Source organism: Scyliorhinus torazame, chromosome 1 (assembly GCF_047496885.1).
Source record: "Scyliorhinus torazame isolate Kashiwa2021f chromosome 1, sScyTor2.1, whole genome shotgun sequence".
NCBI classification, from domain to species: domain Eukaryota; kingdom Metazoa; phylum Chordata; class Chondrichthyes; order Carcharhiniformes; family Scyliorhinidae; genus Scyliorhinus; species Scyliorhinus torazame.
The window spans coordinates 291,851,569-291,875,131 of NC_092707.1; the positions used below are offsets into that span (position 1 = coordinate 291,851,569).

A 23,563-nucleotide genomic window follows, 5' to 3' on the forward strand; every position below is an offset into this window, starting at 1 on the left:
AGAGAGCGAGGCAGGTAGTGCAGGAGTCTCCTGTGGCCATTCCCCTGCAGAACAGATATACCGCTTTGGATACGGTTGAGGGGAATGGCCTCTTAGGGGAAAACAGCAACAGCCAAACTTGTGGCACCACAGTTGTTCTGCTGCAGAGGGAGGGGGTGATAAGCGTGACAGTGCAATAGTTATAGGGGATTCAATTGTAATGGGAATAGACAGGCGTTTTCTGTGGCCGCAAACGAGACTCCAGGATGATATGTTGCCTCCCTGGTGCTCGGGTCAAGGATGTCTCGGAAAGGGTACAGGACATTCTGAGGGGGAGGGTGAACAGCCAGTGGTCGTGGTACACAAACACCATAGGTTAAAAGGATGAGGTCCTAAAAGCAGAATTCAGGGAGCTAGGAAGGAAGTTAAGAAATCGGACCTCGAAGGTAGTGATCTCAGGATTACTACCAGTGCACGTGCTCGTCAGAGTAGAAATGACAGGATATATAGGATGAATACGTGGCTGAAGGGATGTGTCAGGGGGAGGTGGGACCTGTACAAACTGACAGGTTACACCTGGGCAGGACTGGGAACTGATGTCCTAGGGGAGCTATTTGCTAGAGCGGTTGGGGAGTTTTTAAACTAATGTGGCAGGGTGATGGGAAACGATGCAGGAAGTTGGAAGGTAGTAAAACAAGGCAGAAACAAAAGGCAGTAAGGGGGAAAAGTAGAAAGGCAGAGAAGCCATAGTCAAAAATCAAAAAGGGTGACGGTACAAGGTACAGTGACTGAGGGGAGCTCAGTGAATAGGCCCAGTAATGCGAAAAGGAATAAAACGGGAAGTGAAAACATTAATGGTAAGCGATGTGGCAGGTTGTTACATGAAGACATGGGTTCAATGACAAGGAAAATTAGGAGAAACGTTAAGGACAAATAACTTAGGAGAGGTTACTGATCAAGGTGTTAATTTTAACCTACATGTCGATTGGTTTAACCAGGTCGGTCAAGGCAGCCTTGAGGAGGAGTTTATGGAATGTATCTGTGATAGTTTCCTAGAACAGTATGTAATGGAACCTAAGAGAGAACAAGCGGTCCTAGATCTGGTCCTGTGTAATGAGACAGGATTGATTAATGATCTCATAGTTAGGGATCCTCTTGGAAGGAGCGATCATAATATGGTGGAATTTAAAGTACAGATGGAGGGCGAGAAGGTAAACTCAAACACTAGTGTTTTGTGCTTAAACAAAGGAGATTACAATGGGATGAGAGAAGAGCTAGCTAGGGTACACTGGGAGCAAAGACTTTATGGTGAAACAGTTGAGGAACAGTGGAGAACCTTCCAAGCGATTTTTCACAGTACTCAGTAAAGGTTTATACCAACAAAAAGGAAGGACGGTAGAAAGAGGGAAAATCGACCGTGGATGTCTAAGGAAATAAGGGAGAGCATCAAATTGAAGGAAAAAGCATACAAAGTGGCAAAGATTAGTGGAGACTAGAGGACTGGAAATCTTTAGGGGGCAACAGAAAGCTACTAAAAAAAAGCTATAAAGAGTAAGATAGATTGAGAGTAAACTTGCTCAGAATATAAAAATAGTAAAAGTTTCTAAAAATATATAAAACAAAAAAAAAAAAAAAAAAAAAGTGGCTACGGTAATTATTGGTCCTTTAGAGGATGAGAAGGAAGATTTAATAATGGGAAATGAGGAAATGGCTGACGAACTGAACAGGTTTTTTGGGTCGGTCTTTACAGTGGAAGACACGAATAACATGGCAGTGACTGATGGAAGTGAGGCTATGACAGGTGAGGACCTTGAGATGATTGTTATCGCTAAGGAAGTAGTGATGAGCAAGCTAATGGGGTTAAAGGTAGACAAGTCTCCTGGCCCTGATGGAATGCACCCCAGAGTGCTAAAAGAGATGGCTAAGGAAATTGCAAATGCACCTAGTGATAATTTACCAAAATTCACTAGACTCTGGGGTGGTCCCGGCGGATTGGAAATTAGCAAACGTGACACTACTGTTTAAAAAGGAGGTAGGCAGAAAGCGGGTAATTATAGGCCAGTTAGCTTAACTTCGGTAGTAGGGACGATGCTGGAATCTATCATCAAGGAAGAAATAGCGAGCATCTGGATGGAAATTGTCCTATTGGGCAGACGCAGCATGGGTTCATAAAGGGCAGGTCGTGCCCAACTAATTTAATGGAATTCTTTGAGGACATGACCAGTGCGGTAGATAACAGGGAGCCAATGGATGTGGTATATCTGGATTTCCAGAAAGCTTTTGACAAGGTGCCACACAAGATTGCTGCATAAGATAAAGATGCATGGCATTAAGGGGAAAGTAGTAGCATGGATAGAGGATTGGTTAATTAATAGAAAGCAAAGAGTGGGGATTAATGGGTGTTTCTCTGGTTGGCAATCAGTAGCTAGTGGTGTCCCTCAGGGATCAACGTTTGGCCCACAATTGTTCACAATTTACATGGATGATTTGGAGTTGGGGACCAAGAGCAATGTGTCCACGTTTGCAGACGACACTAAAATGAGTGGTAAAGCAAAAAGTGCAGAGGATACCGGAAGTCTGCAGAGGGATTTGGATAGGCTAAGTGAATGGGCTAGGGTCTGGCAGATGGAACACAATGTTGACAAAAGTGAGGTTATCCATTTTGGTAGGAATAATAGCAAAAGGGATTATTATTTAAATGATAAAATATTAAAACATGCTGCTGTGCAGAGAGACCTGGGTGTGCTAGTGCACGAGTCGCAAAAAGTTGGTTTACATGTGCAACAGGTGATTAAGAAGGCAAATAAGAGTTTTGTCCTTCATTGCTAGAGGGATGGAGTTTAAGATTAGGGAGGTTATGCTGCAATTGTATAAGGTGTTAGTGAGGCCACACCTGGAGTATTGTGTTCAGTATTGGTCTCCTTACCGGAGAAAGGATGTACTGGCGCTGGAGGGTGTGCAGAGGAGATTCACTAGGTTAATCCCAGAGCTGAAGAGGTTGGATTACGAGGAGAGGTTGAGCAGACTGGGACTGTACTCGTTGGAATTTAGAAGGATGCAGGCGGGGGGGGGGGGGGGGGGGAAAAGAGATGGATCTTATAGACATATATAAAATTCTGAAGGGAATAGATAGGATAGATGCGGGCAGGTTGTTTCCACTGGCGGGTGAAAGCAGAACTAGGGGGCATAGCCTTCAAAATAAGGGGAAGTAGATTTAGGACTGAGTTTAGGAAGAACTTCTTTACCCAAAGGGTTGTGAATCTAAGGAATTCCTTGCCCAGTGAAGCAGTTGAGGCGCTTCATTAAATGTTTTTAAGATAAAGATAGATAGTTTTTTGAAGAATAAAGGGATTAAGGGTTATGGCGTTCGGGCCGAAAGTTGAGCTGAGTCCAAAAAAGATCAGCCCTGATCTCATTGAATGGCGGAGCAGGCTCGAGGGGCCAGATGCCTACTCCTGGTTCTTATGTTTTTACTAGGTTCTTAAACGGAAACGACTGCAGAATGCAGAAGGATCTATGTTTCCTCGTGCATGTGTCACAACGTTAGTATGCTGGTGCAGCGTGGAATTGAGCATAAAAGTAAAGATGGTAAGCTTCAGTTATACAGGGCATTGAATGAGACTGCTCTCGAATATAGTGTGCAGTTTTGGTGTCTCAAGGACGTAAATGCATTGGAGGTGGTTCAGAGGAGGCCGAATCTATGATACTTGGAATGAGAAGGTTGTCTTACAAGGACTAGTTGGAAAAGCTGGGCTTGTTTCGACTAGAGTTTAAAGAATGATGGATGATCTTTTTGTATACAAGATCTCAAATGCTATTGACATTCTGGATGTTTAAAAGAATGTTTCCTCTCTGAGTGATTCCAGAACTAGTGGCACAGTTTTAAAATTAGGGGTCACACTAGAGGGTTGTGCAACTTGAGCTCCGCCTCAGAATGCAGTGGAAGTGGGTTTATGGAATATCTCTGTAGCAGAGGTAGATTGATTCCCTTGCTCAATAAGAATCCAAGGTTATCAGGGGTAAATGGCCAATGTGGAACTCAACACAAGGAGATCAGCCATGACCTTGAGAATGACAGAGCAGGCTTGAGGAGCCGAATGGCCTACTTCTGCTTTTTCATATGTTCTTAAGTAGCTATAAGCAGCAGCACCAACATAACTGACTATTCAAAAGGTAGTAAAGATACATGCTCTTTCTGACTTCCGGTGGTGGCCAGGGTGCGAGTGTCACACAAAGGGCAGCTCCTGCTTGAAGGCACAGAAGAGAGCTAATTTTACCTGATACTGGGTGGAATTTTGATGAAAAGGCGAAGGTGAACGTTGGAGGAGTAGTTTCCCCGGGGATGATATGTCTGCTGGTTATCAGACCCAGCAGAAAAGAGAGAGAGACAGGCTAAAGAGTTGGAGCAGGCCTGTACTGCAGCAGCAGCCACTGTAGCATGCAGGCGGGGGAAGGGCTGGGGGAAGGGCTTGGTGCAAGATGGAAGGCCCAAGAGGAAGCAGCCGATGGCTTTTATTAAAGAGGAATTCTGCCAGCAGAGGAAGGAGATGTGGGAGGATCGCTCAAAGGCCATCAAAGGGGCTGTGGCACCTCGCAGATCCGGAAGATTGAAGAAGTGATCTCAGACCACAGTGATAGTGTATGGTGGGCTCTGTAGGCGGAGGTGGGGCTCCTAGGGGACCTCTGTAAAATGTTGAGGGCAAAAGTGGAGGAGCAGGAGAATACCTCGAGAAGGCAGAACCTGTGAACAGTGAGCCTGCCTGAAGGAGTGGAAGGTGTGAGTGCCACGAAGATGCTAGCAGGGCTGGTGGCAGAAGGGGTGCTAGAATGGTGCCTGAAGTGGACCGAGCGCATCCCAAATTGGGATGATATTATGAGGGGGTTACTGGCAATCCCGGGCCATGCACCAGTTGATCATGGGAGGAGATTTTAACTCCTAGAGCAGAGGGTAGATAAGTCGAGCCCCAGGTTGATGGGTAGGGTACGAATGGCAAGGAGCTGATGGGGTTTATGGAGAGGATGGGTATGGTGGATCCAAGGCGCTTCAGAATCCAGGGGGAAGGAGTATTCCTTCTTTTCACACGTCCATAAGATGTATGCGATGATGGATTACTTTGTAGTGAGTAGTGAGTCGGTAGATTCTGGTTGGAGGCGGGGGGGGGGGGGGGGGGGGCGCAGAGTATGCAGGGATAGTTATCTCGGACCATGCGCCCCACTGGCTGGAGACTCTGTTTAGATCAGGACGAGAGCAGAGGCTGGGATGGAGGTTTGACTCGGGGTTGTCGGCAGATGGAGGTTTTTGTGATACGGTGCAGGCGGTGATTAAGGAGTATGTGGAGTTAAATCAAATTGGGGAGGTGTTCAGCGGATATTTTTTTGAAAGGACAGAAGGCAGTGGTCCAGGGAGGGGGGGAATTATTTTGTTTAAGACTCGCGCGGGATATGGAAAGGAGGGAGGAATATGACCGTCTAGTGAGCGAGATAGTGGAGGTGGAACAGGACTATTCGAGGATGCCCACCGTCGAGGGATTGACGAAGAGGAAAAAGTTGCAGGGGCAGTTTGACAGGCTGACAACAGGGAGGCGGTAGGGCAAGAGGGGAGAAGGCAAGCGCCATGCTGGCGCAACAGCTGCAGAGGCAGGCAGTGTCCAGAAAAAATATTGAAGATACAGACTGGGGATGTGGTGTTGGAGCCGGGGAGAGATAAACAAGGCGTTTAGGAAGTACTACCAGGGACTTTACGAGGCAGACCCGGGGAGAGAGGAGGCGGATATGGGAGCGGTTTGTGGACAAGCTGAAATTCCTTCAGGTGGAGGAAGCAAAAAGGCTGGCGTTGGAGGAGCCCCTGGGGCAGAGCGTGGTGCTGGATAGTGTCAGGGGTATGAAGTTGGGAAGGCCCCTGGGCCGGATGGATACCCGGCAGAATTTTATGAGGAATTTGCAACAGACATGGCACCACATCTGTGTGGGCGTTTAATGAAGCACTGGAGGGGGGGGGGGGGGGGGGGAAAAGAGTTGCCGGAGACTATGATGCAGGCAGTAATCACACTAATCCCGAAAAAGGGGAAGGACCCGGTGGAATGTGGGTCGTATAGACCCATATCACGATTGAACACGGATGTGAAAGTATTGACTAAGTTGTTGGCGGAGAGGATGGAGGATTGTGTCCCGGGGAGGTTGCAGAAGATCAAGCAGGCTTCGTGAAGGGCAGGCCGCTCGCGGGTAATATAAGACGGCTGTTGAATGTGGTGCTCAATCTGTCGGGGGCTCTGGTACCAGAGGTGTTGGTGCCCATGGACGCAGAGAAGGCATTTGACCGGTAGAGTGGCGGTACTTGTTTGAGGTTTTGGGAAGATGTGTGTTTGGGCTGAGATTTGTGGCATGGGTGTGGTTGTTGTATGTGGCATCAAGGGCAAGGACGAATGATATGAGCTCACTTTGACTTACACGCGGGTACGAGGCAGGGGTGCCCACTGTCACCGTTGTTGTTTGCGTTCGCTCTTAGCAGGTCGGCGGAGGGGGGCAGCGGGAGAGGAGGAGGGGGTCGCTCGATGCGATGACCGCTTGCTGTATGTTTCGGATCAGTTGGAGAGTATGGGAAGGATGGCGAGCCTGCTGGGAGGTTTGGAGGGTTCTCGGGGTATTAACTGAATGTAGGGAAAAGCGAGTGTTCCCGTTAGAGGGGGGGGGGGGGGGGATGCCATTTAGGGTAGCAAGGGATAGGTTTCGATATTTGGGGATTCAGGTCGCGAGGGAATGAACGGGGTTCCCCAAGTGGAACTTACTGAAGCTGGTGGAGAAGGCCAGGGAGGATCTTTACATTGGCGGGGAGGGTCTAAGTGGTGAAAATGAATATTCTGCTGAAGGTGTTGTTTATCTTTCAGGCCTTACCCGATCTTTATACCAAAGGCCTTTTTTTGGAAAGTGGACATGACCATTTCGGACTTTGTATGGGCAGGGAAGGTGCCGAGGGTGGGGAGGACCCTGCTACAGAGGCAGAGGTAGCAGGGGGTTTGGCATTGTCAAACTTGCTTCATTATTATTGGGCAGCGAATGTGGATGAGATGCAGGGGCGGTGGGAAGGATAAGGGGTAGAGTGGGTTAGGAATCTTGTAAGGGGTCAAGTTTGAGGCCGATGTGACAGCAGCGTTGCCAATGGCTCAGAGTAGGTATTCAGGGAGCCCGGTGTGTGCAGTCCAAGGTGAAGATACGGAATCAGTTGAGAAGGCATGTTAGGGTGGAATGTTGGTGTAACGCCGCTGTGTGAGAATTATGGGTTTGAGCCAGGGTGGGGGTTGGTGGGGGGGAGGGGGGGGGGGGGGAAAGAGATAGTGTATAGTGTATAGAGGAGGTGGAGAGAGAGTGGATATTTGGAGGAAGGGTTCGCCAGTCTGGAGTAGCTAAGGAATAGGGTGGAGCTGCTGAGGGGGCGGGAGTTCAGGTATCTGCAGGTTAGGGACTTTGCACGAAAGGTCTGGAGGGGGTTCCCTAGGTTGCTGGGATACACCCTTCTGGAGCGATTGCTGCTTCCGGATGTGGAAGGGGAGGAGAGAATTGGAGATAAATACACAAGTGGCTGGTGGAGCAGGGAGGCGAGCGGGTGGTGAAAAGCAAGGAGAAATGGGAAGCGGAGTTAGGGAGGGGAGAATCAATTGGAGAGTTACGAGTGAGACACTGCGTAGGTTAAACGGGACCTCTTGTGCAAGGATGAGCCTGATAGTTTAAGGTGGTGCACAAGGTGCATATGACTCGAGCAAGAAGGAGTGGGTTCTTTTAGGATGTAGTAGAGGAGTGAGAGAGGTGTGGGCGGGGGCCAGCGAATCACACGCACATGTATGTGTTGTGAAAAATTGGTAAGATTCTGGGCGAGGGTTTTCGTGGTCTTAGCCAGGATAGTGGAAGAGGAGTTGGTCCAGGGCCCTTTTGGTGGAGATATTTCGGGTTTCAGAGAAGCCGGAGCTCATGGAGAGGAAGAAGGCCGATGTCGTGGCCTTAGCCTCTGATTGCCCTGCGGCGAATTTTACTGGAGTAAAGGTCGGCATCGCCACCAGGGGTAGCGGCTTGGTTGGGTGACCTGTACAACTTCCTGCGGTTGGAGAAGATAAAATATGAGTTAAGGTGCTCTGCAGGTGGGTTGAGAAAAGGTGGGTGATTCATAGAATTTATAGTGCAGAAGGAGGCCATTCGGCCCATCGAGTCTGCACCGGCTCTTGGAAAGAGCATCCTACCAAGTTCAACACCTCCACCCTATCCCCATAACCAGTAAGCCCACCCAACACTAAGGGCAATTTTGGACACTAAGGGCAATTTATCATGGCCAATCCACCTAACCTGCACATCTTTGGACTGTGGGAAGAAACCGGAGCACCCGGAGGAAACCCACGCACACACGGGGAGGATGTGCAGACTCCGCACAGACAGTGACCCAAGCCGGAATCGAACCTGGGACCTGGGAGCTGTGAAGCAATTGTGCTATCCACAATGCTACCGTGCTGCCTCGTGTTTGAGGAGCTGTTTGTCACGGCGGGGGAGGATTATATTGTGGTCAAACCCAGAACCTTGTTTCACACTTTTAGTATCTAGACTGTTGAACGTTACTGGTATTTACGGAGACCATAATACTTTTTAAACAAAACAATTCAGATTTATAACTTACAACTTAATCCTCAAACTACAAAATCGACTATTTTCAACTAATTGAAAATTTAACAAGCTTAAAATGCAAGTTATCCTTTTTCTCCAAGCCACGTAAAGGCGATTTTTTTCTTTTGATGCCTCAGTTCCCCAACTCTTTCAATTCGCACCATCTCAAACACAGGCCTTTACACTACACTAAGCTTAGTATTTATCTGTCGAAATTGTCTGAATGAAGCAGAGGCTATGGGACACAAGAATCACTAATAAAGTAACCATATGTGCAGCTGAAAGTTTAGTTACTCTAACTGCGCTGCAAGCCACATTGCCTGAATAATAAGGTAGAACACATCAGTTCTTACCAATTGCTCCTGGTTCTTTATTTGATCCTCAGCTTGTCTCTGCAACTCTTCCTTAGCTCGGAGGGCATCCAAACGTTCAGTTTCTAGACGTTCAGCCTCCTGCTGAGCTTTAGTCCGCTCTTCCTCCAGATTAGCTGCTCGCTGCATCTGCTCAGCCATGTCTAGGATCAAGATAAAGGTATAGTCGATCACCAGTCACTATGAACATGCTAATGACGAGCAACTAGGGATGGGCAATAAATGCCAGCCCAACCAGTGAAGCCCACATACCGTAAATTATTATGTTTTTTTAAAACAGGAGACAATTAGCTCCTTATGAATATATCCAAGAATATTTGCAGCCGCAGATTGCCTTGTGGAAATATAACGCTGTGGTGATAATTGAGACTTGGCTCAAGGAGGGCAGGACCAGGCATTAAATATTCTGGGATGCAAGGTGTTCAGGAAAGATAGGAGAGTTGTCAATATTGATTAAGGAGAACGTTACAGTGCTGGAGAGAGAGGTTGTACCAGAAGAGTCAAGTATACAGGTAGCACTGCACTGTTGGGCATGTTTTGTAGTGGAAAAGGATGCAGGGAAGCAAATATTCAAGGAATTACAGAGAAGTGCAAGAATTGTAGAGTGGTTATAATGGGGGCCTTCAGTTATCCAAATATAGCTTGGATAGTAATAGGGATAAAGAGAAGATTGGGGCAAATGTTTCTAGAGTGTGTTCAGCAGAGTTTTCTACACCAGGAAGGAGGCATTGCTGGATCGAATTCTTGGGAATGAGGTGGGCCAAGTGGATCAATTTTCAGTCGGGAAAACGGACAGTTATCATTGTATCATAAGGTTAGGTTAGCCATGAAAAAGGACAAGTAGCAATCCAGAGTAAGAATAACTAGAGGACAGCCAACTTCTAGGGTTGAGAATGGATCTGGCCCAGATAAATTGGAATCAAGCAGCAATGTTCCCAAACATCTTCTGCCCCGGTCCTTCTAGGTGGCACAGGTCACGGGTTTGCTAAGTTGCCATTGTCCCAGATGACCTCAGGCTGTTTTCCCTCCGAGGAGGTGAGCTGACTGGTGATGATTTTACTGGAGGATCACCACACCTGAGGGAGGGACAAGATTGAGGGGAGGCCTTCATGAATATCTTCACGTGTTTGGAAGGTACTGCTGAAGGAGCCTTGGTGAATTGCATCATGCAGATGGTACACACTGTTGCCACTGTGCATCGGTGGTGGAGGAGTGGATGGTACAGGTGGTGTGTATGGTGCCAATCAAGTGGGTTGTCGCATAATGTTGAGCTTAAGTATTGCAGCAACTGCAGTTAACCAAGCAAATAGAGTGTATTCCATTACAATCCGGACTTGTGCCTTGTAGACGGTGGACAGGCTTTGGAGAATCAGGTAGAGTTATTTTCCGCAGAATTACCAGTCTCTGACCTGCTCTTGCAGCCACGGTATCTATATGGCTGGTCCAGTCAGTTTCTGGTCAATGGTAACCCCCAGGATGTTGATAGTGGGGGATTCAGTAATGGTAATGCTATTGAATGTCCAGGGGAGATAGTTGGAGTTTCTCTCATTGGAGATGGTCATTGCGTGGCACAAATGTTACTTTCCCTTTATATTCTAAGCTGGAACGCTGTCCAGGTCTTGCAAGACCGCTCCAGCGAAAAAGCAAATAAGAGGGGCAAGCGAAAAAGCAAATAAGAGGAGCAGAGAGTATGAGAAGAGACTGACAGCTAACATAAAAAGGGAATCTAAAAGTCTTCTTTAGGCATATAAAAGTGATAAAAGGAGGCATGAAGTTGATTTGGGACCAAAAGGAGATTTACAGATGGAGGCCATCTCATGGTTGAGATACTAAATGAATACTTTGCAACTGTCTTTACCAAGGAAGAAGATGCTGCCCCAATCATAGGCAGCACGGTAGCATTGTGGATAGCACAATTGCTTCACAGCTCCAGGGTCCCAGGTTCGATTCCGGCTTGGGTCACTGTCTGTGCGGAGTCTGCACATCCTCCCCGTGTGCGCGTGGGTTTCCTTCGGGTGCTCCGGTTTCCTCCCACAGTCCAAAGATGTGCAGATTCGGTGGATTGGCCATGATAAATTACCCTTAGTGTCCAAGTGTTGACCTTGGTTAGGGTGCTCTTTCCAAGAGCCGGTGCAGACTTGATGGGCCGAATGGCCTCCTTCTGCACTGTAAATTCTATGATGATAGTCCCTTTCTTGCGACAGGAAGAGGCAATAAATAAGCTGGCTATACTTAAAATTGATAAAGCAATTTGACCAGGTGAGAACCCAGGGAAACAATGCCCATAATTTTCCAATCTTCCATAGATACAGAAGTGGTGCCAGAGGACTAGAGAATTACAATGTTGCTGACTTGTTCAAAAAGGGGCACAAGGATAGGCCCAGCAACTATAGGCCAGTCAGTTGGGTGGTGGGAAGCTTTTAGAAATGATAATTTGGGACAAAATTAACAGTCATGGAACCAAATGCCGGTTAATCAAGGAAAAGCAGCATGGGTTTGTTGATTCAACTAAATTTCTGAATTGGTTTTGATGAGGTAACAGAGATAGAGAGGAGAGTAATGCTGTTCACGTGGTGTCCATGCACTTGCAAAAATTGATGAAATGCCACACAATAGACTGGTGAGCAAAGTTAGAGTTCATTGAATTAAAAAAAGGTACAGGAAGCAGAGTATCGCTGAATGTTGTTTGCAGACTGGAAGGAGGCTTACAATGTAGCTTCCCAGGGGTTAATGTTAGGATCCCTGGTTTTCTTAATATATATTAATGACCTAGACTTTCATGCAAGGGGCATAATTTCAAAATTTGCAGATGACATAAAACTTGGGAAGTATTGCTAACGGAGGAGAACAGTGTTAACGTTGGTGGAATCGGTGGAAAAATGGATATGAAATTTAATGCGGAGCAGTGTGAAATGATTCATTTTGCGAGGAAGGAGGGAGAGATAACAAAATACAGGAAATAATTATAAGGGGTGGGAGGAGGAGCAGAAGGACCTGGGTGTATATATCCATAAATCACTGAAGCTGGCAGGCCAGGTTGAGAGATAATAGTTGAAACAGCATATGGGATCCTAAGCTTTAAAAGTAGGAGCACAGAGTACAAGAGCAAACAAGCAATGATAACAAACTTGTATAGACAAGTTTGGTTTCAACTGCAGCATTGCATCCAGTTCTGAGCACCACACTAAGGGTGAATCATAGAATTTACAATGCAGTGCAGAAGGAGGCCATTCGGCCATCAAGTCTACACTGGCCCATGTAAAGAGCACCTTATTTAAGCCCACGTCTCCACCCTATTCCCTCTAACCCAGTAACCCACCCAACCTTTAGGACATGAAGGAGCAATTTAGCATGGCCAATCCACTTAACCTGCACATCTTTGGATTGTTGGATGAAACCGGAGCACCCGGAGGAAATTGATGCAGACACAGGAGAAAGTGCAAACTCCACACAGACACTCAAGGCATGTGAACGCTTAGAGATGATGCAGAAAAGGCTCACTAGAATGGTTTCCGAGATGAGGAATGCCAGTTACATAGACAGCGATGAGAAGCTGGGATGTTTTCTTAAGGACGAGGGTAAATCTGATGGACGTCTGGACAGAGTAGATTGGGAGAAACTGTTCCCTTTGGGGGAGGAATTGAGAACCAGAAGTCACAGATATATGAATGACAAACAAAGCAAAGGCAACGTGAGGAAAAGCTTGCTTGCACAATGAGTAGTTAGGATTTGGAATTCTGACTGTGGTGGAGGCAGGCTCAAAAGTGGCTTTCAAAAGGGAATTGGATCATTATATGAAGGCACAGAATTTAGTGTTACTCAGAAAGCTGGCACAGACACAATGGGCCAAATGGCCTCCTTTCTACGATTCATTCTGAGACTGTGTGGAAACTGCCTGCTCAGATCCAACCAGCTCCCACCTCCAAATTCAGGCTGCATTTCATTAAATTTGGTGAAGCAAACTGCTTCACACATGGGTCACTGCAATCAGAAAACCATAGAAACAAATGTTATGGGGATCACCAAGAAGAAGTCACAACTTTCAATACGGACATCAACAGATGGCAAAGGAGGATATGAACAGAACCGAAATAACAGGTCTCAGCTAGCATTCCTGCAAACGGGAACTATTCCAACACACTTAATTTTTTACTTTGTAGGTGGCAAAGAGTATTTGGGAAATTGGGAGAGGAGCCAGTCACTGCAGAATACCCAGCCGCTGACCAGTTGCATCTATGTAGCTGATCCAATTGAGCTTCCGGTCAAAGGTAACCCGCAGGATGTTGATGGGGGATTCAGTGCTGGTAATTCCATTAAGAAGTTCAACATTCTCTTGTCATATATTGGCATTGTCTGGCACTTGTGTAATTCAAATGTTACTTGTCACTGTTCACCCCAAGCCTGGATACCATCCAATTCTTGCTTCATGCAAGTGAGGAGCCAAATGAATTGTGACTGCAGTGAATAGCCCCACCAGCTGAAGATGGTCGAGTGGAGAAAACTGCTCTAACTCCAGGAGTATGGCCTCGGATTGAGAAGATGTGACATCCAAAAATCCCAACCAACTTCATTTTTGCTAGGTATGACAGCAGACACTAGAGATGATCCCCCCCAATCTGAATTGGCTTAGACTCCTTAGTGCCACAATTAGTTGAAAGTTGTTTCGATGTCAATATGCCAATCTGTCATTTCATCGGTGCATGCAATTCTAGGATCTTTACAAGAACTGATTTGTAAGAATACCAATTGTTAAAACAAGATACTGGTGTATAAGCAATAGTGATGATTATCTCCACTTCCTGTGGAAAACCTCAGTCTAGGAAAGTGACTCATCCACTATATCCATTAAAGAACGAGACGAGCAAATTTTTCCCCACACCCATTTTCTGGACTGGACAAAGTAGCAGGTCGAGTGTTATGAATTTACGCTTACCCTTTTCAGCTTTCTTTGTCTGATCTTCATAGTGTTTCAACTTCAACATCAGATCGCGAGTTTCCTTCTCCATCTGTTCCTTCTCTTTCTCTATCGTCTCCCTCTTCTGTTTCTCTTGCTCCAATTGTGCCCTGCACATAGAAGAGTTAAAGGTTTAAGATTTATTGTTCTCCTTATTTAAACTGACCCCATATTAAAACTGAGAGACTGTCACTCCATTTTCCTGCTGCCTTAAGCATTAAAGGCCCCAACCAATTATAAGGCACTATTTCAGCATACTCAGAAAATAGTGATCATGGAAAATCAAATATTGAAACTTTTTTTGACCATTTAGATGTCAAAGAAGTTTTAAGTGCCTTAATAGGACTACATATTAAGTTCCATTGTACCCTTGGTTGGTAAAAATTGATGCACTGATCTATGATAGGGTTAATAAGCTAGGCCAGGACTTCCGGTGGCGGCTATAAGGGAGCAAGTCGCGCATTTGGTGGCTCTCGCTCCGGTCAGACTTTTAGACCTTTTCCCTCGACTTTTTCAAAGTTTTGAGCACTGGAGGGGAACACAACAGCACTGTAGATCTGGATCCATACAGAGTTGTAAGGACTGGAGTAGAAGGGAGCTAAAATAGGCAAAGAAGGGGCTGAACAAAGGTGGTGTGGAAGTTCAAGTGGGAGGAAAGATGGCCGATGAACGGAACACGGAATGGACGGTCCAGACAGCACTGGACAACATGCTGAAGGTCATGAAGAAGAGCTTTGCAGCACTGAAGCGGGATAATTTGGAACCGCTTCTGAAAGCGGTGGAGCGACTGGACCAAAGGCTGGACGCCCAGGATAAGGAGGTCCAGGCATTGGAGAAGAGTGGAGGAGCAGGCAGATTTCCAAACAGTAGCAGACGTGGAAATCAGAAAGTTGATGGAGCAACAATCAAGGCTGATGGATAGGCTGGAGGACCTGGAAAATAGGTCTCGCCGGTAGAATCTGAGAATCATTGGGTTCCCGGAGGGGGCCAAGGGAGTGGATGCCACGGCATATGCGGCAGACATGCTGCAGAAGCTGGTGGGGGATGATTTCTTCCCACGTCCGTTGAAGCTGGACAGGGCACATAGTGCAGGCGAGGCAGCCGCGAGGGGGGGGGGGGAGACCCCCCCTGGGCGATGGTGGTCAGGTTCCATAGGTTCGTGGACAAGGAGCGGGTCCTACAGTGGGCCAAGAACACGAAGAGCTGCTTATGGAACAACAGTGTCCTGCGCATCTATCAGGATCTGAGCCAGGAGGTGGCAAGAAGGAGGGCGGCCTACAGACAAATTAAAGAGATCCTGTTTATAAAGGTCAAGGTCGGGCTACTTTATCTGGCGCGGCTTTGGGTCACATACCGGGAACAGCAACATTATTTTGACGACCCGGAGGAAGCGATGGACTTCGCTCAGGGGCATGGACTGGTGCCGAACCGATGACCCATGGACTCAAGTTAGAGTCTTTCAAGGGATGTTTGTATTTGTTTGTGGATTGCCCTACATGTTAGCGATGTCGTTCGGCATGTTCTTTTACTTAAAATTTGGGGTGTTCTTGTGTTTGCTTTTGCCTGTTTGAAAGTTTTTTAAAGTTAAGGCCAAAGTCATAGTTAAAGGTTAAGTTATTGGGTGCTGGGGGGCTGTACAGGTTCTTTGTTTTTTTTTCTGGTAAGGCTGGGGGGGGGGTGGTAGCGCCCACCTCATTACACAGTTTGAATTGTACTATTGTGGGGGCGAGCTTTGTTCTTGATTTGTTTTCTCTCTGTTTCGGTCCCAGAGCGATTGCTCGAACAGGGCTGTTCTGGGGAAGTGGTGTTGAGGGGGGGGGGGGCGGGGGGGCGGAAATAGGTTGGCGACATGGTGGCGCCAGAGTGGAGAGTCACCAGGCTAACTGCATTGAGCTAGTCAACGGGAGCGAGGTGGGGAGGGGGTGTATACAGCCAGTATATGGCAAAGGTTAGGGGGTTGTTGCTTTGGGGGGGGGGGGGGGGAAGAGAAAGAGAGAGAAGAGATGATCTGCTGACGAGAGAGGGAACTGAACCAGGTAACAGGGAAGAGGTCGGGGGTGGGAGCTGCCAAGAGGCGGACCGGGGGTTGGGTGGGGTGGTGGGCGGCACATGGGCAGGGTGACCCCCCCCCCCCCCCCCCCCCCCCCCCCAGGCTGATCACCTGGAATGTTTGAGGGTTAACCGGGTTAGTCAAGAGGGCGCGTGTGTTCGCGCACTTACGGGCTCTGAAGGCAGATGTAATGTTGCTGCAGGAGACACATTTGAGAGTGGCGGACCAGATTAAATTACGGAAGGGCTGGGTTAGCCAGGTCTTCCATTCGGGGTTGACACCAAGACCAGAGGGGTCATGATCATGATTAACAAACGGGTTCAATTTGAGGCGGACAGCACAGTTGCGGATGGGGGTGGGTAGATTTCTCATGGTCCGGGGTAAGTTTGAGGGGATGAGGGTGGTCCCAGTGACTGTTTACGCTCCAAACTGGGATGATGTAGATCTCATCAAAAGGCTGCTGGGGAAAATCCCCAACTTGGCTTAGCACAAGTGGATTATGGGTGGGGTCTTTAATACAGTCCTTGATCCTGACCTGGATCGGTCATGCTCCAGAACGGGCAGGGTCCCGGCAATGGCAAGGGAACGGAGGGGGTTCATGGAACAAATGGGGGTCGGGGGGGCTAGACCCCTGGAGAATCAGTCGGCAGACGGGGAAGGAGTTCTCATTCTATTCACATGTTCACAAGGTTTATTCTCGTATTAAGAACATAAGAACTACGAGCAGGAGTAGGCCATCTGGCCCCTCGAGCCTGCTCCACCATTCAATGAGATCATGGCTGATCTTTTGTGGACTCAGCTCCACTTTCCAGCCCGAACACCATAAACCCTTAATCCCTTTATTCTTCAAAAAACTATCTTTATCTTAAAAACATTTAATGAAGGAGCCTCTACTGCTTCACTGGGCAAGGAATTCAATAGATTCACAACCCTTTGGGTGAAGAAGTTCCTCCTAAACTCAGTCCTAAATCTACTTCCCCTTAATTTTGAGGCTATGCCCCCTAGTTCTGCTTTCACCCGCTAGTGGAAACAACCTGCCCACATCTATCCTATCTATTCCCTTCATAATCTTATACGTTTCTATAAGATCCCCCCTCATCCTTCTAAATTTCAACGGAGTACAGTCCCAGTCTACGTAATCCAACCCCTTCAGCTCTGGGATTAACCTAGTGAATCTCCTCTGCACACCCTCCAATGCCAATACGTCCTTTCTCAGGTAAGGAGACCAATACTGAACACAATACTCCAGGTGTGGCCTCACTAACACCTTATGCAATTGCAGCATAACCTCCCTAGTCTTAAACTCCATCCCTCTAGCAATGAAGGGCAAAATTCCATTTGCCTGCTTAATCACCTGTAAACCAACTTTTTGCGACTCATGCACTAGCACACCCAGGTCTCTCTGCACAGCAGCATGTTTTAATATTTTATCATTTAAATAATAATCCCTTTTGCTGTTATTCCTACCAAAATGGATAACCTCACATTTGTCAACATTGTATTCCATCTGCCAGACCCTAGCCCATTCACTTAGCCTATCCAAATCCCTCTGCAGACTTCCAGTATCCTCTGCACTTTTTGCTTTACCACTTATCTTAGTGTCGTCTGCAAACTTGGACACATTGCCCTTAGTCCCCAACTCCAAATCATCTATGTAAATTGTGAACAGTTGTGGGCCCACCACTAGCTACTGATTGCCAACCAGAGAAACACCCATTAATCCCCACTCTTTGCTTTCTATTAATTAACCAATCCTCTATCCATGCTACTACTTTCCCCTTAATGCCATGCATCTTTATCTTATGCAGCAACCTTTTGTGTGGCACCTTGTCAAAGGCTTTCTGGAAATCCAGATATACCACATCCATTGGCTCCCCATTATCTACCGCACTGTTAATGTGCTCAAAGAATTCCACTAAATTAGTTAGGCACGACCTGCCCTTTGTGAACCCATGCTGCGTCTGCCCAATGGGACAATTTCCATCCAGATGCCTCGCTATTTCTTCCTTAATGATAGATTCCAGCATCTTCCCTACTACCGAAGTTAAGCTCACTGGCCTATAATTACCCGTTTTCTGCTACCTCCTTTTTTAAACAGTGGTGTCACGTTTGCTCATTTCCAATCCGCCGGGACCACCCCAGAGTCTAGTGAATTTTGGTAAATTATCACTAGTACATTTGCAATTTCCCTAGCCATCTCTTTTAGCACTTTATTTCTTTATTCTTCTTTATTACGAGTAGGGACCTTTGAGGGGTGAGGGATACAGAATACTCGGCGATCACTATTTCGGACCATGCTCCACATTTGGTCGACCTGCAGGTCTGCAAAGAAAGTTACCAGCACCCACAATGGAGGTTAGAGGTGGGATTGTTGGCAGATGAGGGTGAGAGAGAGAGTGGGGAAATGCATGCAGAACTATCTGCAGGTCAACGATACAGGGGAAGTCTCAGCAGCAGTGCTCTGGAAGGCGCTGGTGAGAGGGGAACTGATCTCAATCCGAGCCCATAGGGACAGACGGACAGGGCAGAGATGGACAGACTGGTTCAGGAGATGTTACGGACGGACAGGGAATATGCGGAGTCCCCAAGGGCAGAGCTACTTAGGGAACGACGGAGACTGCAGGCAGAGCTGGGGGCGCTATCCACTGGGTAGGCTGTAGAGCAGCTCAGAAAGGCCATGGGCGCGGTGTACGAGTATGGGCAGAAATCCAGCAGAATGCTTGCACAGCAACTTAGGAAGAGAGAGGCAGCCAGGGAAATAGGGACAGTAGTGGACGGGGCAGGAAACCGGCAGGATTGAACAGGGTATTCAGGGACTTTTACAGCAAGCTGTATAACTCGGAACCCCCCCACGGGGCCGGAGGGGATGAAGCGCTTCTTGGATGGGCTGACCTTCCCAAAGGTGGGCAGGGGGATGGTAGAGGGACTGGGGGCCCCGATTAGGGCTGAAGTAGTAATGGGGGGCCTGAAGGCCAAGCAGTCGGGTAAAGCCCTGGGGCCGGACGGGTATCCTGTGGAGTTCTACAAAAGGTTCTCTGGGATAGTGGGGCCGGTGCTGGTTAGGGTGTTTAACAAGGCGAAGGACAATGGGGTGTTACCCCCGACGATGTCACAAGCCACCATCTCGCTGATATTAAAACGGGATAAAGATCCGGAAGCCTGTGGGTCCTCTAGGCCAATCTCCTTGATTAATGTTGACGCTAAACTACTGGCCAAGATCCTAGCGTCCAGAATCGAAGACTGTGTACCGGACGTGATTGTGGAAGACCAAACGAGGTTTGTAAAGGGCAGGCAGCTGGTAGCCAACCTAAGGCAGCTACTCAATGTGATTATGATGCCCCCGGTGGGCAGAGAGGTGGAGATAGTGGTGGCAGAGAGGTGGAGGTAGTGGTGGCCGAAAAGGCTTTTGACCGGGTGGAGTGGGACTATTTATGAGGTGCTGGGATGGTTTGGGTTTGGGGAAGGCTTTGTGGACTGGGTTAGACTGCTATATCAGGCCCCGGAGGCTACTGTAAGGACGACATCTGAGTATTTTCGATTATACCGTCGGACAAGACAGGGATGCCCCCTCTCTCCATTGCGGTTTGCGTTGGCCATAGAACCGCCAGCAATTGCTCGGAGAGCGAGTGGCAAGGGGATGGAAGGGAATGGTCGGGGGAGGGGGGGGGGGTAGAACACAAGGCCACTCTCTACGCGGATGACCTTCTTGTGTAAGTGTCGGATCCAGTGGTAGGGATGGACGGGATTATGGAAATCCTAGGGGAATTTGGCCGATTTTCAGGGTACAAGTTGAACATGGCAAAGAGCGAGATGTTTGTGGTGCAGGCGAGGGGTCAGGAGAATAGGCTGAGGGAGCTACCGTTTAGGCTGGTTGGGAAAAGTTTTAGGTATTTAGGGATACAAGTGGCGCAGGACTGGGGCAGGATGCAGAAGTTGAACTTGTCTAGGCTGGTGGAGCAAATGAGGAGCAAGTTTCTGAGATGGGATGCGCTCCCACTGTCACTAGCAGGGAGAGTACAGACAGTGAAGATGACGATCCTCCCAAGATTCCTGTTTATTTTTTAGTGTCTCCCAATTTTCATTCTGCGGTCCTTCTTTAAAAGGATCAATAAAATCATCCTGGGATTTGTTTGGGCGGGGAAGTCCCCGCGGGTAAGGAGGGGGATGCTGGAGCAGAACCGTAACGAGGGGGGACTGGCGTTGCCGAACCTCAGCAGCTACTACTGGGCGGCTACCAGCCATGATAAGGAAATGGATGGTGGGTACGGGGTCAGTTTGGGAGCGGGTGGAGGCTGCTTCGTGCAGGGGCACCAGCTTGGCAGCCCTGGTCACGGCTCCTCTGCTGCTCCCGCCGGCCAGGTACTCCACCAGCCCTATAGTAGTGGCAGCTCTGCGGATTTGGGGCCAATAGAGGAAGCATGCAGGGGAAGTGGGAGCGTCGGTCTGGTCCCCAATATGCAACAGCCACCGATCTGGCTTGGGAAAGGTGGACGGCGGGTTGCGAGCATGGTGGAGGGCGGGGGTGGGAAGAATGGGCGACTTGTTCCTGGAAGGGAGCTTCGTGAGCATGAGGGCGCTGGAGGAGAAGTTCAGGCTGGCAAGGGGAAATGACTTTCGGTAATTGCAGGTGCGGGATTTTGTACATAGACAGGTCCCGTCCTTTCCACGCCTTCCACCAAGGGGGATCCAGGACAGGGTAGTTTCCAGGGGAGAGGTAGGAGAGGGGAGAGTCTCGGATATTTATAAGGAGCTTATGAGAGAGACCGAGGAACTGAAACTCAAGTGGGAGGAGGAGCTTGGTGGGGAGTTGGAGGGAGGCGTATGGGCAGACGCTCTGAAGAGGGTAAATGCAACTGCAACATGCGCCAGGCTCGGCCTGATTCAGTTCAAGGTAGTTCACCGGGCCCACATAATGGTGGCCCAGATGAGTAAATTCTTTGGGCTTGAGGACAAGTGTGCTAGATGTGCGGGAGGACCAGCGAACCATGTCCACATGTTCTGGGCATGCCCAAAACTCAGGGGGTACTGGCAGGGATTTGCGGACGTCATGTCCCGGGTACTGAAAACAAGGGTGGTGATGAGTCCAGAGGTGGCGATTTTTGGGGTGTCAGAGGACCTGGGAGTCCAGGTGGAGATAGAGGCCGACATTGTGGCCTTTGCTTCCCTGGTAGCCCGGAAACAAATACTGCTGGCCTGGAGGAATTCCAAGACCGAAGTATGGCTGTCGGACATGGCAAGTTTTCTTGGCTTGGAAAAAAATCAAGTTCGCCGTACGAGGATCACTATCGGGGTTCGCCTGGAGGTGACTTCTTCGCGGGGAACTAATTGTCAGCAAGGGGGGGGGGGGGGCGGTAGAGTAGTGTAGAGTGGGGGGGGGGGGGGGGGGGAAAAGAGAGAATAGGCGGGTCTATTTGTGAGAGAGGGACTGTTATTTGCGCTATGTTTTTGTAATTGATATTTGCACACTAATGTATAATGTTACTGTTTATAATGCCAAAAATACCTCAATAAAATTGTTGGTTAAAAAAACGCTAGCCAGAGAGCACCATGGGAAGTTAACTTAAGAAAAGTAAACAACTAATTACAGCATATAATCATTAACCTGACTAAATAATGCAAACAAAATGGGTTTTAAAGGCTGTAACCTGTTTATAAAGGCGGAAACTTTATGTAAAAAAAGCTAAAAAGCAAAGTTGCTCTCGAAGGAAAAGCTGTGAAGGAACGTGACAAGTGGAGAAGAGCGCTCAGAATATTCTACAGCAATTCACAAACAATAGATGACGTCTGAAGTAAAGTTATGATTGTGCCACGGGAAACTCGGAATCAATTTGCATACAGCAGGTTCCACAAACTGCAATAACTACCTGCTTCTTCTGGTGCGGAGGGTTATAATAATAATAATAATAATAATCTTTATTAATGTCACGAGTAGGCTTACATTAACACTGCAATGAAGTTCCTGTGAAAATCCCCTAGTTGTCACACTCCGGCACCTGTTCGGGTACACTGGGGGAGAATTCAGAATGTCCATGTCACCTAACAAGCACGTCTCAGGACTTGTGGGAGGAAACCGAGCACCCGGCGGAAACCTACACCGACATGGGGAAAACATGCAGACTCCGCACAGGCAGTGACCCAAGCGGAATCAAACCCAGAACCCTAGTGCTGTGAAGCAACAGTGCTAACCAGTGCTACAGGTTAAACATTGGCTGGGATACTTTAGTGCCATCAGATGTTTCACACCTAGCACAAGCAGGTAACAGAGGCCTGGGTTCAACATCTCATCGAAATACACCATTCGGGTAGTAAGTTTCACCTTTTAGATAAGGGTGAAACAAATGCACTACTTTCAAAAAGTCTGGAAAAAATATTAGATTAGACCCAATACCTCTCCAACTGTCTCTTGTGCTTCTCATCTCGAGCCTGAGCCTTCATCTGCTGTACTTCAATGGTGTCAGGTTTACGGCGCCTCATGTACAGCTCATGGTTGCCCATACACAGTTGCAAGATTCTCTTGTTTATTCTCAGACGAGGAGCATAGAAAATAAAATCCTGTAGAATAGAGATGGTAGAAGAGCTGTCCAATTTAATTCCATACTACAGATCCCCCCCACAATCCTGAAATTTAATCCTCATCAAAGTACACGCCCGTAGATTAAGGGTGACTATGGGTAATCCCGGATTCCTTTTTGTCATTTGTTTATGTAAACATGTGGGCTGAGGTTTGGGGGTTGGTGGGTGGATGGGATAGCTGTTATTATGGGGATTGACATATCTTGCTGATTATTGTTTATTGTTGATGGGTGTAAATGTGGGAGAAAATGTGAAGAAGGAGGAGAATAAAAATATATTTTTTTTTAAATTTTTTTATAAAAGTACACGCCCAATTCCTTTTACATGTCATAAAAAAACTTAGCAAAGGAATCTGACATCTGATTCCACCACCCTTTTGTTACTAGTCCTGCAGTGGAAATGCCAACCAAACTAGACAAACACCCAGCAAATGAATGAATTACCAACAAGATTCCACTTATTTGTACCTTTTACTTTATTCAGTCTCCTGTCAATGCAAGGTGGCCACTGATATCCATCTGTGCACATGTACCTGTCTGCGTATACGCAGAAAACTAACGTCATTGGCCGGACATGTCAGCAACAGTTATAAACAGCTCAGTTATAAACGTTGGAAAGTAAAATCACAAATTTTTGTTAGCAATAACCATGTATGTTACAGATTGCGCAAGCTGAAAGTGTGCTCAATTCTGTATTAAAATAACAGTGTAATGAATAGCAAAATATTTCAGGCATTGATGAGTGAGATGCAAGGTATGTACACAGCTGAAAATATGCCACAGAAAAAGTTGAAGGAAATTACCAAGAAGAAAATGGGCATTGTATTTAGTTGAATAAAATAGCCCTTTTTTGGTTCCAAAATCAATTTTTTCAAGATTGTAAATTTTATTTTGTTCTTTGGTTTCAGTTCTCATTTAGGATTGCTGCAAGTTTGAATTTTGCTTAAAAGAAAGTGAGGCACTAAATGGAGAGGATTAATATCACAAGAGGTTG

General features: G+C 47.4%; 1 protein-coding gene across 3 annotated transcripts in view; it reads right to left on the bottom strand.

The window, feature by feature from the left end:
* Positions 1–23,563, bottom strand: part of ezrb (ezrin b) — a 134,499-nt gene that overhangs the window by 17,424 nt on the left and 93,512 nt on the right. For all 3 annotated transcript variants that reach the window (XM_072507535.1, XM_072507527.1, XM_072507519.1), the window contains 3 exons: positions 22,386–22,549; positions 13,927–14,057; positions 8,976–9,136 (listed from right to left, as the gene is read on the bottom strand). In XM_072507535.1, coding sequence (XP_072363636.1) covers positions 8,976–9,136; positions 13,927–14,057; positions 22,386–22,549 — 456 coding nt within the window. The remainder of the gene's footprint in view (positions 1–8,975; positions 9,137–13,926; positions 14,058–22,385; positions 22,550–23,563) is intronic.